Source organism: Dermacentor albipictus, chromosome 1 (genome assembly GCF_038994185.2).
Source record: "Dermacentor albipictus isolate Rhodes 1998 colony chromosome 1, USDA_Dalb.pri_finalv2, whole genome shotgun sequence".
Classification (NCBI taxonomy): domain Eukaryota; kingdom Metazoa; phylum Arthropoda; class Arachnida; order Ixodida; family Ixodidae; genus Dermacentor; species Dermacentor albipictus.
Window position 1 is genome coordinate 294,624,122 of NC_091821.1, and position 17,700 is coordinate 294,641,821.

The window sequence follows — 17,700 nt, forward strand, 5'->3', positions numbered from 1 at the left end:
GGATGTGGAACATCCTTTTTGCCATAGGCATCACATGTAAGTGAACTTTTTCGGTGAAGGTAACCGGTAGCTCAATTGGTAAGAGCACCGCACACATAATGCTAAGACGTGGGTTCGTGCCCCACCTGTGGCCAGCTGTTTTTTCATCCACTTTCATTTCCATTAATTTATCATTTCTTTAATTCAATTAAGAAGTACTCTAATGTGAACAAAGGACAGGACAAGAGAGCAGTAGGCAGCATTGGCAGTGTTCTTCAACCAAAGCAGCCCAGGCAATCTCAAGCTCACGCCTCCCGGACAACTGGCGATGTGGCTGCAGCACCGGGCATTCCTCTCTACTTCAATCACCCCCCATCGAAAAAGGAGCCAACCTGGCAAGTCATAGTGAACATAGTATGAGTGGGTTGTAATACTGCTTAAAGTGTTGTACGTGGACGGTTGCGAAACCATCCACGTACGACAGCGTTGGTCCATAGATGGCATGACAGGCTCGAAGATATAGTTCCCAGGCGATGTCTGCGCTACAACACTGCAGGGTCCTTCAGATTTCGAGATAAGCTTGGAGGAGAGGCCAGTAGGAACAGATGAAATCTAAAGCCACACAAGGGAGTGTGGAAGAAAGTGACAAGGCAAGTGGTCATTGTCACTTCAAAATTTTTTTTACCACTGGTCGACGGTTGTGGCAGAGTGGGCAAGGTGACAGCATTCCTCGGCACGGCGGGCAGCTTCAGAGATAGGCATACATTCGGATGAGTCAGGTCGGTATGGAAGAATAGGGTCGAGTGTGGTCGCAGGTTCGCGGCCATACAAGAGGAAGAATGGGGAAAAGCCTGTGGTCACCTGTGGTGCAGTGTTGTAGGCGTATGTCATTATCAGCAAATGCAATCAGAGGTAACGTATTTGGAGAGCATGGTGCCAAGAGTGCGGTTTGATTTCCGTCAAACTATTCTTTTGAGGATGGTAGGCGGTGGTGGTGCAATGAACGATGCGACATTCAGCAAGGAGCACGTTTACAACTTCAGAGAGGAACACACATCCTCTATCGCTCAAAAGCTCGCAAGGTGCACCAGGATGAAAAAATGCGAAGTTTCGCAGGAGGAAGGATGCTATATCACGGGTAGTGGCATCATGGGCTGTGGAAGCAGGCAAAGTGGCTGTTTCTGCGTATCATGCCAAATGATCGGTGGCAACGACTAGCGGCAGTTTCCGAGAGCTGTGCTTGGAAGGGGTCCATACAGGTCAATGCCAATGCGATCGAAGGGCCTGGCAGGGTACGGAATTGGCTGGAGTGGACAGAGACATGCTGAGCAGGAACCTCGCAGCATGGGCACTGAAGGCACGATCGAATGTATTTGCATACAAAGGTGCACATGCCACACCAATAAAACCTGGAGCGAAGTCGGGCGTATGTTTTGAAGACACCTGCATGCACACAGTGTGAGTCAGCACGGAAGGCAGAACATATTGAAGCGAAATAAGTTTACACGTGATGACACGGGACCCTTAAGGCGAGAACGACGAAGTTCATGGTTGCGCGCGCGCTCTCCGAGGACCAGCCATCACTAAAAGCAGACGTTTTTTCCCAATCTGTCAGTGGTAAACTGTTTTAGTTGCAATAGCAGGGTGACATTTCTGGTGGACGTGCGGGGTACGGTCGATGTTAAGATCTCCAGAGCATACCCCAGACCTAAGCCCGCCGAGTAGTTCAACCGAGATTACCCCTGTGCACGTACGTGCCAGCCGACGTCTCCAGGGACTCCAGCCACAGCACGGTCTGCTACCCGAACGAACTAGAATGATGAACCAACCACCTCCTGCCACTCCTGCAGCAGCACCCGTTGTCGTCAATCACATACGGACGCCGAATCTGTTCCACGGAAGTGCTTTAGAGGACACCGACGACTGGCTTGACCATTTTGACCAGGTTGCCAACCTCAACGACTCGAACCACGAGCATAAGCTACGTTACGTGTACTTCGCTCTTGAGGATTCCGCGAAAACATGGTTTGAGAACCACGAGGCGACACTGACGTCATGGGAAGAATTTCATAGGCAATTCCTCAATGCCTTCGCCAGGGTGGACAGGAAGGAGAGGGCGGAGTTAGCGTTGGAGGCAAGAATTCAAGGCTCGAATGAGCGAGTGACGGCGTTTGTAGAAGACATGAATCGGCTTTTCAGACGTGCGGACTCTTTGATGACTGAAACAAAGAAGGTGCGCCATCTCATGCGCGGCGTCAACGAGGAAATTTTTGCTGGCCTCATTCGAAATCCGACGACGACACTTGAAGAGTTCCATGACGAAGCCACTACTATGGAAAAGGCCCTTCAACAGCGGGCCAGGCAAAACAACCGTGACACCATGATTTCAAGGGAGCTCTCTGCCATTACCCTCGGTAACGACGTTGGCGCCTTGTGAGAACTCATCAGGGCTGTCGTCAAGGAGGAACTGCAGAAGATGCAGACGACCACTGCCCCTGTGGGACAACTTTCCACTGCGGAAATTAAATGGTGCGCACCGAGGTCTGACAGGCCGTCCATACTCCTGGACAGTACGAGGCACCACAGCAGGGACCGCATGCCGAAATGAGTTACGCTGAAGCAGTACGCCGTCCGCCACCCTCAAGTGCATGCAGCATGGTACACCCCACTCAACAAATGGACGTAAGCTATGGGCCGCCTCGCAGCCCACCGCACATCGCCGAAGCAAGGACTAGGAAGAGCGACGTCTAGCGCACCACAGACTACAAGCCCCTTTGTTTCATTTATTTGTTTATTTATTTCGGATACTTTCCTGGCCCGAAGGCATTACAGAAAGGAGTGGTAAGTGAAAAAAAAAGTACATAATTATACAATAATAGGTATTACAAAACGGCAGAAAATACAGCAGTTTTGAAATTGCCAACGTCAGAAATGGCAGCGATGGAGGGAGGAAGGTCGTTCCAGTCGGCGCTGGTTTTAGGAATAAAAGAACCATGACACAGCTTTGTTCTAAAATATGGAACACCAACTTTAAACATGTGATCGAAACGGGATGAAATGTATGAAGGGCGAGTAATAAGATGATCCTTTAATAGTGGGTTGTGGTGATACAGCCCGTGGAAAAGACACAGTCTAAAACATTTACGGCGCAATGAAAGCTCCGGTAATGTAAGTGTGTTTTTTATGAAAGTAATGCTGGTGTAACGGGAGTAGTTAGATAAGATGAAACGTGCTGCGCGATTCTGGATGGATTCTAGAGTGTTTATCAGTGTGAGTTGATGGGGATCCCATACGGTGGATGCATATTCTAGCTTTGGTCGCACTAATGTTTTGTAGAGGGTAAGCTTTATTGGCACAGGCGCAGCAGAGAAATTTCGACGCAAGTATCCAAGAACCCGGTTAGCGTTATTAGTGACGTGTTTGATGCGCGTATGCCATGATAAGTTACGTGAAATATGGACACCTAGGTATTTGTACGAGTTGACGGATTCAAGAGAAGTATCGTGAAGTAAGTAAACACGCGTATTGTCAGTGTTAGTGCGGCTTGATACATGCATTGTTTTACATTTATTAACATTTAGTCGCATGAGCCATTTATCGCACCAGTTGGATATGCTTCTAAGATCGTCTTGAAGCTTATCAGTATCAGTGTGGTTAGTTATTTTAAGATAAATGACGCAGTCATCTGCGAAAAGCCTGATAGATGAATGGGAAATGCATTTAGGAAGGTCGTTTATGTAAATGAGGAAAAGGAGGGGTCCCAGTACCAATCCCTGTGGTACGCCCGATGTTACGAAAGTGCGAGAGGATGAACATTCATTAGCTGAAACGTACTGAGTTCGATTAGACAGAAAGCTTTTAATCCAGTTTAGTACATTAGGGTCAATGTTAAGCATGCTAAGTTTAAGAATGAGAACATCATGTGAAACAGTGTCGAAAGCTTTTGCAAAGTCCAAAAACACGCAGTCTACATCGAAGCCCATATCAGTATGGGTAAATAGGTCATTAGTAAAACATATGAGTTGCGTTTCACATGAAAATGTTTTCCTGAAACCGTGTTGTTCAGTCGAAAAGAAGGAATTAGACTCAAGGAAATCAATCAGATGAGAATGTATTATATGCTCCAATATTTTGCATGGTATACTTGTCAGTGATATAGGACGATAGTTATCGGGGGAATGAGTGTTACCCGATTTAGGGACCGGAATAACCTTGCCAACCCTCCAATCGCTTGGAAGAACTGAGGAACCTAGAGACTGGGAAAAGAGCATTGAAAGCATAATGGAAGAATATGGTTCAGTAATTATAAGCATTTTACAGTTAATTGAGTCTTCACCGGATGAAGAAGATATTTTCAGGTTTTCAATCAACTTTTGTATGCCGACCCAATCTATATAAATGGAGTTCATTGGTAAATAGGAGCATTTAGTTACCGATGGTAGAGTGGCAGGAGCACATTTGTGAAAGACAGAAGCAAATACATAATTCAAAACGGAACAGCACTAGTTCGGAGGGATCGTGACATTGTCAGAACGGGCTAGTTGGATTGTTTTGCTTTCTTTGCCACCAACAATATTCCAGAATTTACGTGGATTAGACTGCAAAAGTGATGGGAGGGTGTTATCGAAAAAAATCTTTTTTGCATTTGTAATAGCGATAGTATATTCTGCGTGAATGCAATGATATGCTGCCCAGCGTTCGGGAAGATTAGTTGCTTTGGCGCGACGAAAAATACGTTTCGTTTTGTTGCGCAGACGGCGCAGAATTCCAGTAAACCATGGCGAGGAAGGACTCGAAACAATCTTTCTTTTAGGTACATAGCGATCCATTAGTGTTAGCAGTTTGTTCTTGTACAATGACCAGTTCTCTTCAACGGTACGTTCAAAAAAGTTGACTGTGTAGTCAGTAATGAATGATTCTAGCTCATTTAAAATGGATGTGGTATCGGCGGCATGGTAATCACATATCGTTTTAACTGTTTTCTTCGAGCGAACTTCTTGAGTGTTAAGTGGAAAAGCGAGTGGTCACTTATTCCTGTAAGGTATGTTGGAGGCGAAACCGAATCAGGAGCAGTTGTAAAAAAGAGGTCTAAAGTATTAGACGAAGTGCTGGTAGTGCGTGTGGGTTCATGAATCAGCTGGGTTAGATTAAAATCAGCGCTTATGTCCAAAAAATGGGTGAACTCGGAAGATGACTGCTTAAGGGAGGGAACACCATTTTGCCGCACTATGTTTGGAAAATTGAAATCACCTAGTAAGAACAAATGTGATTTTGGGTATCGAACAACTAATTTGTTAAGGACGTCATGAAGGTCAGTGCATAAATTGGTAGTGGAGGATGGGGACCTATAACACGCGCAAAAGATGAGGTCGCCAGTGGGAAAGCCAACACGAGTGCAAACTATTTCTAATGGTGAGTCAGTGGGGATAGTGAAGGAAGGGATAGCAGAGCTCACGGCAATCAGTACACCTCCGCCCGTACGGAAATCGCAATCGTACCTGTAAAAGTTATATGTTTTTTGACAGTCTAGTATTTCACTATCTTTAATTTTTGCTGAAAGCCATGTTTCGGTGAGCACAACTATATCAGCTGAGCATGCGTCAATATGTGATGACAGTGATGTGCGTTTGTTGGCGATACTTCGGACATTTGTAAAAAGAAGTGATAAGGAGTTTGCTTGCTTTGGAACACGAGATAGCTATGCTGCACCCAAATGTGAAGATTGTGGACCCGATGGTTTGTTGTTTGTTGGGGTAATCGCGCTCCTAGCTGGTCCGATCTCGCATACTTCATCTGCAGCTGCGCAATAAACGCAACATTTTTTACCTATGATTAGTTTGTTATGTCGCAAAGAAAAAGACTGGCCGCTGGCCTTGCCAAAGTCATTTAGTGCTTTCCGTGATTGACGAGTGGCTTTGCAAAATTCTTCGCCGACTGAAATACCATCGGCTTTAAACTTCGCTTTTTGCAAGAGTATAATGGTCTCTCATTTTGGAAGACACAAACTTAGCTATAACAGGCCGTGTCTTGCCGACAACGTATGTGCCTAGCCTATGAGCCCTATGGATAGCAACTTCCGAGGAAGTCATGTTGAGACAGTTTCTAAGAAGGTTATGGATCCGGGCTTCTGATTGAGCCCATGTTTCTGATACGTTGTCTGAGATACCATAGAAGATCAAGTTGTCGCGTCTTGAATGGTCCTCCAGAACGTCTAGTCTTGACGCGAGCGAAGCGCTTTCATTTGAAACTGCTTCATGGACTGCGGTAGTAATATCACTTCCTGAAGGCATATTTTCAAAAGACTCAACCGCAGCTTCCACAGCAGTCACTCTATTGGAAAGGTCTGAAACGGTCTCAGTAAGGTTTTCTTGGTTAGCCTTTAGTTCAGCTATGGCATTCATCATCTCGGCATGTCGCGAGTCAAATTTTAACGACAAAGCAGCTATGGCCGCCATAACTTCATTGTGCTTATGTTGAACTTCAGTATGGGGACCAGGGTTTAATTCTACATCCCCGGAAAGTAAGAGCAACATAGCAACAGAGACACAATCACTCAGAGTGGCAGCCAGCACTTGTGGGCAAGGGAAGAGCAGCAAACCGACATTGTGCGTTTACAAAAAAGCGATTCGGACTGACTAACCTGCACAAGAAAGCAGAAAGGAGAGCTTAGCAGCGACCGCATGGTAGCTGCTCTCCCGTGCCCACTGGAAGCGCCTTGCTGATGCCAGTTGCTTAAATCTGAGCGCTGCAGTGCTGCCGCTGGCGGCAGTGTCCGTGTCCCACTTGATACAGGAGTGAAGATGATGACGTCTTCCATGCTCAGATAATCAAGGCTGTTGTCAGCTGCTTGTGGCGGTGGATCCAGCAGGAAATTCGATAGGGATGTAGACGTAGCACACGTGCTAGACGGTGACAATGATGAGCCGAAAACAGCAATCTGCACAAGAAAGCAGAAAAAAGAGCTTAGCAGCGACCGCATGGTAGCTGCTCTCCCGTGCCCACTGGCGAACCCGGACACATCTACAGAATGTGTCCTTATCGTCATGTGGGGCTCCATGGATTCTCGCCGAATGCACCTCGTCCACGACCTGGTGAGCGGCCACCGGAAATAGAGAGTTTCGTCGCAAATTGTCGCAATGTTGATCAGCGATGGCAGGAGCCCCGTTCGTCGTCTCCTGCTCGTTACAGGTCACCATCACCAAGCCAAGCCTTTACTCGCGGCGTTCTCAGACGCCGCTCGCCTAGCCCGGCGGGTCGGGAAAACTGAGTTCAGCAACCTTCGGAGGTGAGGCCGCTGACGACGACGACCGTACGCAAGATCCTCCACTATGACGACAACGATGAAAACAGAACGACGCAGAGGTACAGACGGAGTCAAACACCTTACGAGAGGTAGTAATGTCGAACAATCCCGTCACCATAGACGACGAAGAAATAACTACGTTAATCGACACTGGAGCGGACACCTCAGTTATGAGCATGGACCTTGCCTGCAAGCTGAAGAAAGTTTCTACCGAGTGGACTGGGTCGCAGATTCGCACTGCAGGAGGCCATCTGCTAACCCCGGTAGGAAGGTGCACAGCGCAAGTGAGCATCCGTGGGTTTACGTACCTCGGAGATTTCGTTCATCCTCCCAAGCTGTTCGAGGGACCAGTTTCTGGGAATGGACTTTCTGCAGGCTAATGGAGCTGTGATTAACTTACAAAAGTCGCGCGTAACGTTTTCGACGGCGCAGGCGTTAGCAGGGAGCAACACTGACGACACGTATGTCAACGCCTTGAGGATTGTTGATGAGAACCTCACGGTGCCTCACGGCAAATATCCCGCTGCTGCTCGAAAGACACATCTGCTTCGCCCGGGGCCTTGTTCGTATACAGCATAAGTGCTCGCAAGTATTGTTGACAAACTTCAGCCATGAGTATCAGCACGTCCCTCAAGGTACAGCTGTGGCATTCCTGGACATTGCTGACTTCTCCGACATCGGCACGTTACAAGTGACTTCACCGGATGCAAAAACTCACGGCAGCCTGAATACCCGCGTCCACATTAATGCTGACTTAGCAGATGTACAGAAGAATCAGCTGCTAGGCCTACTGACAGAATTCTCCAGCTGTTTTTCCACGGAATCCAAAGTCCAGCGCACTTCCGCTACGCAACACTGGATCGTTACAGAGGAGTCGGCGCGGCCTGTTCGTCAGCATCTGTATCGCGTGTCACCTATGGAGCGGGAGGCGATTAAGCGTCAAGTTCAAGAAATGCTAAATAATGACGTCATCCAGCCATCGACAAGTCTGTGGGCATCGCCTGTCGTACTAGTAAAAAAAGAAAGACAACACACTCCACTTCTGCGTTGACTACAGACGGCTTAACCAAGTCACCAAACGTGACGTTTATCCCCTGCCACGGATTGATGACGCTTTGGACTGTCTGCGTCATGCTCAGTTCTTTACTTCGTTAGACCTAAAGTCAGGCTACTGGTAAATTGAAGTGGACGAGCGTGACCGTGAAAAAACCGCCTTCGTGACTCCCAATGGGCTGTACAAATTTAAAGTGCTGCCTTTCGGTCTCTGTTCCGCTCCTGCTACGTTCCAACGAATGATGGACACTGTACTCGTTGGGCTAAAGTGGCAGACGTGTCTAGTGTACCTAGACGACGTTGTGTTTTCCAGCACGTTCGATGAACATCTCGCCCGGCTACGAAGTGTCCTTACCGCAATACGCAAGGCCAACCTCACCATCAAGCCTGAAAAATGTTACTTTGGCATCCAGGAACTCAAGTTTCTAGGCCACATGGTCAGCTCCCAAGGAGTACGACCAGACCCAGAAAAACTCACTGCCGTTGCCGAGTTTCCTCGTCCTAAAGACAAAAAGGCTGTTCAGCGGTTCCTGGGCCTCTGCGCTTACTACCATCGTTTCGTTGAAGGCTTCTCAAGGATTGCTGAACCGCTCACGAGACTGACGCGACAAGATGTGCCCTTTGCGTGGACAGAAGACCAAGAGCAGGCCTTCACCGAATTGCGTAAACGCCTTCAATCCGCTCCAGTGCTGGTAAAATTTGATGACACCGCGGCAACTGAAATACACACCGATGCCAGCAACGTAGGACTCGAGGCCATTCTGGTTCAATGGCAAGATAGTGCAGAACGTGTAATTGCGTACGCGAGTCGTAGTCTGACAAAAGCAGAAGCTAATCATTCAACGACCGAAAAAGAATGCTTAGCAGTCGTGTGGGCCATCAGCAAGTTCCGACCCTACTTATACGGCCGGCCATTTCGAGCGAGTGCTGCTGGCTTGCCAATCTACGAGACCCATCAGGTCGCCTCGCTCATTGGAGCCTCCGCCTCCAGGAATGCGATATAACTGTTGTCTACAGATCCGGCCATAAGCATAGCGACGCTGACTGCTTGTCACATTCTCCTATTCCCTTGACATCCTCCGACTTGGAGCTAGATTTGCCGTTTCTTGGTGTAGTTGACGTGGTGCGCATGGCTGACTATCAACGTGCAGACTCTGAGCTGCTTCCAGTCATCCGATATCTCGAGGAAGCTGACGTTGTTGACCCACGCCAATTTTCACGAGGATTGACGTCGTACTGCCTGCAAAACGATGTCCTGTACAAGGAAAATTTCGAGAACAGCCAGGAAACGTTCCTTCTTGTCGTTCTGACGGCACTGCGCGAGGAAGTTTTACAGGCGTATCATGACGATCCCTGTGCCGGCCACTTAGGCTTCGCGAGGACATTAGCGCGCATACGGCAAAAATACTATTGGCCACACCTATTTTCGTCGGTTCAGCGCTATGTGCGAACGTGCTGTGACTGTCAGAGGCGTAAAGTTCCACCCGTCAAGCCTGCCGGCATCCTTCAGCCTTTGGATCCGCCTCCGGCGCCGTTCCAGCAAGTGGGAATGGACCTTCTTGGGCCGTTCCCCACGTCACCCTTGCAAAGTAAGTGGATAATCGTGGCAACTGACTATTTAACTCGCTATCCGGAGATGAAAGCTGTGCCGCAGGGAACTGCTGCTGAAGTCGCCAGCTTCTTCGTCCACAACATCGTGCTTCGTCACGGTGCACCCGCTGTACTCATTACTGACCGCGGTGCAGCGTTTACAGCGGAGTTATTGCAACAAGTCGTCACACTGACGCACACCGACCACCGAAAGACCACAGCCTATCATCCCCAAACTAACGGCTTAACAGAGCGCCTAAACAGAACATTAGCCGACATGCTCTCCATGTACATTGATGTGGAACACAAAACATGGGATGAAATTTTGCCATACATCACGTTTGCATACAATACCACTATGCAGGAGACCACCGAGTTTACACCATTCGAGCTAGTTTACGGACGTCACGTTACAACCCCCATAGACGACATGCTCCCGGTAGACCACGAAACCACAAGGAATGACACCACTGAAGATTTCGCCAAGAAAGCCAAGGAAGCTCGCCAGCTTGCTCGGTATCGCATCCGCACCCAGCAGAATACAGACGCCTACCGCTACAACCGGACCCGACGGAATGTCCAGTACTTACCAGGTGACCGCGTGTGGGTGTGGACACCTATCCGACACCGTGGGCTCTCAGAGAAATTGTTGCGCCGCTATTTCGGCCCCTATGAAGTTGTACGCCGCCTCAGTGATGTGAACTACGAGGTGGTGCCTCAAAGCTCTGATCCTGGTTCGAACCGACGCCGTCCTTGTGCTGAAGTCGTCCACGTAGTACGGATGAAGCCGTACTACGCACACGAGGGCTAAGCAACCCTCACAAACCGTTTCAGCATTGTGTACATTCCTGTATGTTTTTTTTGTGTGTGTTTTCATGTTGGCACTCTAGTGCATAGTGCGCGCCCGCTGCCCTTGAAACGACCGGGCCGGTTGCTTTTGAGAGGGGAGCAATGACGCGAAATAAGTTTACACGTGATGACACGGGACCCTTAAGGCGAGAACGACGAAGTTCGTGGTTGCTCGCGCGCTCTCCGAGGACCAGCCACCGCTAAAGGCAGACATTTTTTCCCAATCTGTTGGTGGTAAACTGTTTTAGTTGCAATAGCTGGGTGACAATATTTCACCACAAAAATGTCGAGGTATGACCAGCAGCCACTTGCAAATATCAGAGACGTAATTCCGGCGATAGAGAAGGCCATCCCACATCTCAAAGCGAGAAGCTTGATGGCGCAAAGCTCAAGAAGATGGAGGAAGAGTCAATATGTTCGAAAGGAATCAGAGAAGAGCACTAATCCAGAAGCCATGTCGCAGCCTGCTGGGAACTTCGTCAACGGCAGACAGGCAGGCAGCGCCTTCGGTTGACCCGGGTAAACGTCAAACCCCGTCGACATCGATGTGGTGACGGTCAGACCTGTCGACAACGTGCATGTTGAAATTTTGCAATCGCAAAAGCCCAGTGAACGCATTGACCTGAGGGGTCCTTCAACATGGACAGCCAACAAAGCGCATGGTGGTCTGTAACTACGTCGAAGCTACAGCCATAGACATAAGGTCTAAATTTACCAAGTGCCCAGATGATGGCCAAACATTCCTTTTCCGGAACAGAATTATTAAACTGGCTTGCATATGAAATGACATACTCATCAAAGCAATATCTGTGCTGTGCAAGCATAGCACCGAGTTCAACACCGCTGGCGTCAGTCGGTGTGTACTATGGTCGGAGCTGTAGGGTCGAATTGATGCAGTATTGGCGGTGAGGTTAGTTAGTAGACGTGGCAACTCTTGGAAGGGATCGTCACAGGCGGGTGACCAGGCGTAATTGTTCGAGTCGCTCTGTAGAAGCCGATTCAAGGGAGCGGTGATGGATGCAAAATTTCAAATGAAGCAACGAAAGTAAGAACAGAGGCCAAGAAAGCTGCAGCATTCTTTTAAGGAGGAAGGTTCAAGAAAATCGGCAACCACACAGAGCTTGGCAGCATCAGGAAGGATACCGTTTTTACCGTTCTTTTACGGAGGAAGGTTCAAGAAAATCGGCAACCACACGGAGCTTGGCAGCATCAGGAAGGACACCATTTTTAGATCATAGGTCGGCAGTATGGGAGAATACTCACTCACACTCACTCACCATAATTTTTTCAGGTCCTGCACTCACGTTCACGCTCACCTCCCCTCCCACCCACAAGCGCCCACTCACACTCACTGCCACTCACTCACACCTGCACTCGCACTCACATCCACTCACACTCACTGGCTCTCACTCACAATCACCTCCGCTCACGCTCACTGGCACTCACTCTCACTCACTTGCACTCACCTCCACTCACACTCACTGGCACACACTTGCACTCGCACCTACCTCCACACACACTCACTGGCACTCACTCACACTCGCACTCACCTCCACTGACACTCACTGGCACTCGCACTCACCTCCGCTCACACTCACTGGCCCTCACTCACACTCACTGGCACTCACTCGCACTCGCACTCACCTCCGCTCGTTCCAACTGGCAGAGCTCATGGACCGCGTCAACGACTACTCCGGTGCAAGCTTCGCGGTGTCCTCGACCACTGTCACATCAGACCTCGAGGCCCGGCAATCTCGCCTCGAGGAGAAAATTGACTGGCTGATGGACACCATGGCAGCAATGCAGATGGACACGCCTTGTCACTCTCTACTGGCTAGGGGTGGCTCATGTTCCCGTTCCCGCTCAAGACACACTTCCGACGGCTTCTGCTGGTACTACCCCAGGTTCGGCGCCAGCGCTGCCAAATGTGAACAGCCCTGTCGCTGGCAGGGAAACACAAAAGGGAGTCACTAATGGCGGCGCGTGACTCAACCACTACGCGAAGCCGCCAATTCTACATCACAGACAGGATTGCAAGCCATCACTTTCTTGTGGACACTGGAGCAGAGGTGAGCGTCATTGATGCCTCCCGCCGCGACCGACACCGTTGTTCGAGGACTGCGCCTTTGCAAGCTGTGAATACATCCACAATCGCAACATATGGCCAACGCTCCCTCATCATTGAGCTGGGCCTGCGTTGCATATTTCGGTGGGTTTTCATCCTCGCCGACGTGCACTTCACCATACTAGGCGCAGACTTTCTTACCCATTTCGGTTTGAACGTGAATCTCCACTCCAGTCAACTTGTGGACTGTGTGATTAGCCTCTCTGTGCAAGGTATCCTCGCAACGCTATCCGCCTCTATGCAAGCAGCTCTGCATTCGCCATCATTAGAATTTGCCTCTATCCTCAGTGAATTTCCTGAACTTACCAAACCTAGCAACCTGTAACTTCCAGTGCGACACACTGTGATGCACCACATCGTCACCACGGGTCCTCCAGCGTCCTGCAAGCCACGACGTCTTGCTGGAGACCGCCTCGCCACAGCTCACAGAGAATTTGACCACATGCTGCAGTTAGGCATAATCCGCCCATCGTCAAGCAGCTGGTCATCTGCCCTGCACATGGTGCCCAAGCGTGACCCCGGAGATTGGCTCTCTTGTGGAGACTATTGTGCATTGAATGCTCGCACTGCCCCTAACCGGTACCCGCTTCCGCACATTCACGACTTTGCTACCACTCTTGCTGAAACAACCATATTTATCAAGATTGACCTAGTCAAGGCATATCATCAAATTCCTGCGGAACCAGCGGACATACCGAAGACTGCCGTCACAACACTTTTTGGCCTATTCGAGTACGTCCACATGCCTTTTGGGTTATGGAATGCAGGCCAAACTTTTCGACGCTTCATCAATAAGTCATACGTGGTCTGCAATTTGTCGTCGCCTATCTTGACGATCTGCTGGTGGTAAGTTATTCAATAACCAGAGCAGCACGCTGACCATATGCAGTGGCTGTTTTCCAGACTCAAGGAACATGGCTCGACTAACAACACAGCCAAATGCGTCTTTGGTGTTGACAACGTCGAATTTCTTGGACACCTTGTCACACCTGAGTGAATCAAGCCATTGGACAGGAAGGTTCAAGCTCTGCGGGATTTTTCAAGCCCAACGTCGCTTCGCAAGCTCCGTGAATTACTCGGGCTTCTGAACTTCCACCATCGGTTCCTGCCTAATATCGTGTGCATCATTCTACCTCTGACCAACATGCTGAAGACTCCAAAAGCACCATCTGCAATCTTGGAGTGGACATTCAAAGCAGACGCCGCCTTCCAAGAAGCTAAGAATGCCCTGGCACACGCCACCCTCCTAGTGCATCCCCTAACCGATGCGCCCATTCGGCTCTTCACCAACGCCTCCTCCAGTGTCATTGGTACAGTTCTGCAACAATTCCAGTAGAATTTGTGGTGTCCACTCGGTTTCTTTTCGCAGAAGATGAAGCCAGCAGGAACTCGATACAGCACTTTCGCCACCTTCTCGAAGGTACTGTGTTCCACGTGTTGACGGATCACAAGCCATTGACATTCGCTTTCCATGGAAACCACAACACACACATGTCCCAGCAAATTCGGCACCTGCATTTTATCTCCAAATTTCACGGTCGACCTCCGGTACATCGAAGAGCCCGTTAGTGCGGCTGCTGACACCCTGTCAAGAGTCGACGCGTTTTCCACTGCTGTTGTGGACTTCTCAGTTCATCGCAGAAGCACAACTTTCTGACAACGAGCTGCTTGACCTGCGTGTAGGGTCCACATATTTCTCGTTTTCTGAGGTGCCACTGACATTCTCCTCCAGTACGAACAACTGCGACATGTCTGTGCCCGACGGCTGTGCCCATTCATTTCTGCCTTCCTCGCACCGTCGTCAAGTTTTTGGCGAGCTACACGACTCAAGCCATCCTGGTGTTTGTAACACTCAGCGCCTCATCACCTCCAGTTACGTGTGGCCCTGCATCAACGCAGATGTCCGCCGCTGGGCTTGAGAATGTCAGCGCTGCCAATGTGCAAAAAGGACCCGCCACACCAAGTCACCACTTCAACCCTTCCGGCCGCCCGACTCTCGCTTTGACCACGTTCACACTGACATTGTCGGTCGACTGCCTTCATCGCATGGTATACGCTAGATCCTCACCTGGGGCCGTATTCTGAAACGTTTGCCTTCCGCGAAAGTTTTGCCACCGTGAAACTCACGTTTGATAGATCAAGCGACTGCTTACCCGTGACGTCAGCGTGCACTGCCAACATGCGTTGTCGAACGCTTCACATCGAATGAGAGAGCGCACCGTAAGAGTGCATAGCGGCTCGGGTGTGTTGTTTTCGATCTGCAGTGGCCGCAGTACGGGTTCTGCGCACTGACTACGGTTGGTTACGGCCTCTTTAGGTAAAATAAAATTAACCAGGAAGTGTGAAATGTTTCATTTTATAAAATCAACAAATATCGCTACGAAACAACTCACCCAAGACGCCACCAAAAAGGCTACTATAAACTACCACGTATCTTATCTCTACTACACTGCACCAGCAACCGAAGGCCAAAAGACGGCAAAAGACATGTTCGTTTATTCAATATATGTCCAGAGCAGCCATCGACACCACAACATTCGAATTACTTTCAATAGGTGAAGCGCCAATAGTGACGACACACAAGAAGGAATACAGACAGGACAATCCTTCTTGTGTGTCGTCACTATTGGCGCTTCACCTATTGAAAGCTATGCACCAACTAGCCCCACAACGTGTTTTACTGCAATACAGTTCGAATGACGCAGGCCGGAACTATTAGATGGCACTGTTTATTTTCCGGTTTTGCTAAAACAGCCAATCAGCGTGTGCCGTTGGTGAAGGCGTGGCCAGGGCGATAGTTTCGCGGAAGGCGAACGTATCAGAATCAGGCCCTGCGTTGACCGCAACACGCTCTGGCCTGAAGTGTTTCCCGTACATGATATTACGGCGTCCACCGTGGCGTCCATTTTCGTAGCCGGTTGGATATCTTGTTTTGGCTGCCCCAGCGTGGTAACAACCGACCACGGACGACAGTTTGAAAAAGCGATCTTTGGAGCGTTAACAAGCATCCTCGGTAAAAGGATCTTGGGTGTACTGCTGCCAAAATGGTCTACAGGACAACACTACGTCTAGCCGGTGAATTCTTCGCACCACCTGCAGTCCCCAGCCTCTTGCCTCCTGCCTACATTAAGCAACTTGTCACTCTTTGGGCGCTTGCGACCAACATCAGCTCAACAGCCCTTCACTTAAAACATTTTCGTAAGCAAAAACTTAGCTGCCTCAACTCACGTTTTTGTGCGCCGCCAAGGCATCTGGTCTGCTCTCACTGCACCGTACGACGGCCTGTTCGAAGTGCTACAGCGCGGAGAAAAGACTTTCACTGTTTCTGTGAATGGCCGGGAAAACGTGATTGCAATCGACCATGTGAAACCTGTGTACATGGCAAACTTATGTGTTTCTCTTGCACTCCCCACTCGTTCCCTGCTCGATTCTCCCTCATCCGTACCCTGCCCCATGAGTAAACACGTGTCCTGGGCATCAGCGCGACAACAGCGACCTTTGCATCTACGAGGGGGAGCCCTGTAGAGGATCCAATTCCAGCGCCCCCGCCGTGAAAGTCTGCACAAGATCGGATGTTTATGTTTGAAGCACAGGCCTCCTCGGCGTGGAAGGCATGTACAATAAAGGCTGTTTCACCACCGCTCACTTGTTGGTTGCACTGAAAGTTCATTCTCTTCTCTCTACGTGTGTCCGTCTATAGCAGACGCATTTGGCGCCCCTATACGCACACCTTTTAAATGAGTGCGAGTGAACATGAGCGAGTGCACTCATGAATGAGTGCGCTGCCCTCTGCCACTCACAGACCAAAACTTACAATTTAGCACCTATTACATCTGGAGTGCGAGAAGGCAGTGTTCAGGGCCCAGTTTTAATTTTAATATACATAAACAATCTGTCTTCCCGATTACATGGTAACATCCGTATAGTCGCTGACGATTGTTTTCCGTACCGCGAAATTGCAATGATGATCACCATATACAAAATTCCATGTTTTCTTGGCATCAGGATTGGCAGGTGACTCTAAATGCCCAAAGATAAGTAATGCTAACAGCAAGTATAAAGAAACATATATCTGATTTTACTTACATAATTTATGGCACACCTCTAACTTTTGTATTTGTGGGTAAATATTTAGGTGTCACTTTAACACGTGCTCTCCATTGGGAATCCCATGTAAACAACATAACCTTAAGTGGAAATCGATGTATATGCTGAGCACAAAAGCTACTAATCTTTCTGAGAAGACATCTTCATCTTGCGCCAGCAGATACAAATCAAACTGCTGGCCTACAAAATGCTTGTTTCACCAGTGCTGGAGTACGCCAGTATTGTTCGATTGACATACACAAAAGAACTTATAAGGGTGGTCTTATTTTGTTATAGCGCAAGCTTGACACGGGACAACAGAAGGCACATCTGACACACACAACGCTGTGTGTGTCAGATGTGCCTTCTGTTGTCCGTGTCAAAGCTTGCGCTATAACAAAATATGATATGCCGTACCAACAAGCCCCTATTGCTATCCTCATAAGGGGGGGTGCAGAGGAAGGCAAGAAGATTAAATTATAATAAATGCAAGTAAATGGATTCATCGACTGAATTATTTTAAAAAGCCGGTTTATTAACACTGCAAAGTAGGGCAAAACTAGCATGACTAAAGTTTGTTTCAATTTATTCATGGTGACAAAACAATTGACACATCCGTACGAAGTTCTTCGAATCGTTTTAGGTCAACATGCCACAAGCACTCTAGAGACATGTTTTTTGCCGCAAGTTAAAACACGCACAAAAGGAAGACGCA

General features: G+C 48.9%; 1 protein-coding gene across 10 annotated transcripts in view; it reads right to left on the minus strand.

Moving 5' to 3' along the window:
- LOC135921906 (N-acetylneuraminate (7)9-O-acetyltransferase) overlaps nucleotides 1-17,700 on the minus strand; it is a 243,303-nt gene that overhangs the window by 112,300 nt on the left and 113,303 nt on the right. For 7 of the 10 annotated variants that reach the window (XM_065456310.2, XM_065456312.2, XM_065456308.2 and 4 more), the window contains exon 8: nucleotides 6,620-6,916. The exons of the other annotated variants lie outside the window; for them this stretch is intronic. In XM_065456310.2, the coding sequence (XP_065312382.1) occupies nucleotides 6,620-6,916 (297 nt within the window). The remainder of the gene's footprint in view (nucleotides 1-6,619; nucleotides 6,917-17,700) is intronic. 10 annotated transcript variants of the gene reach the window in all.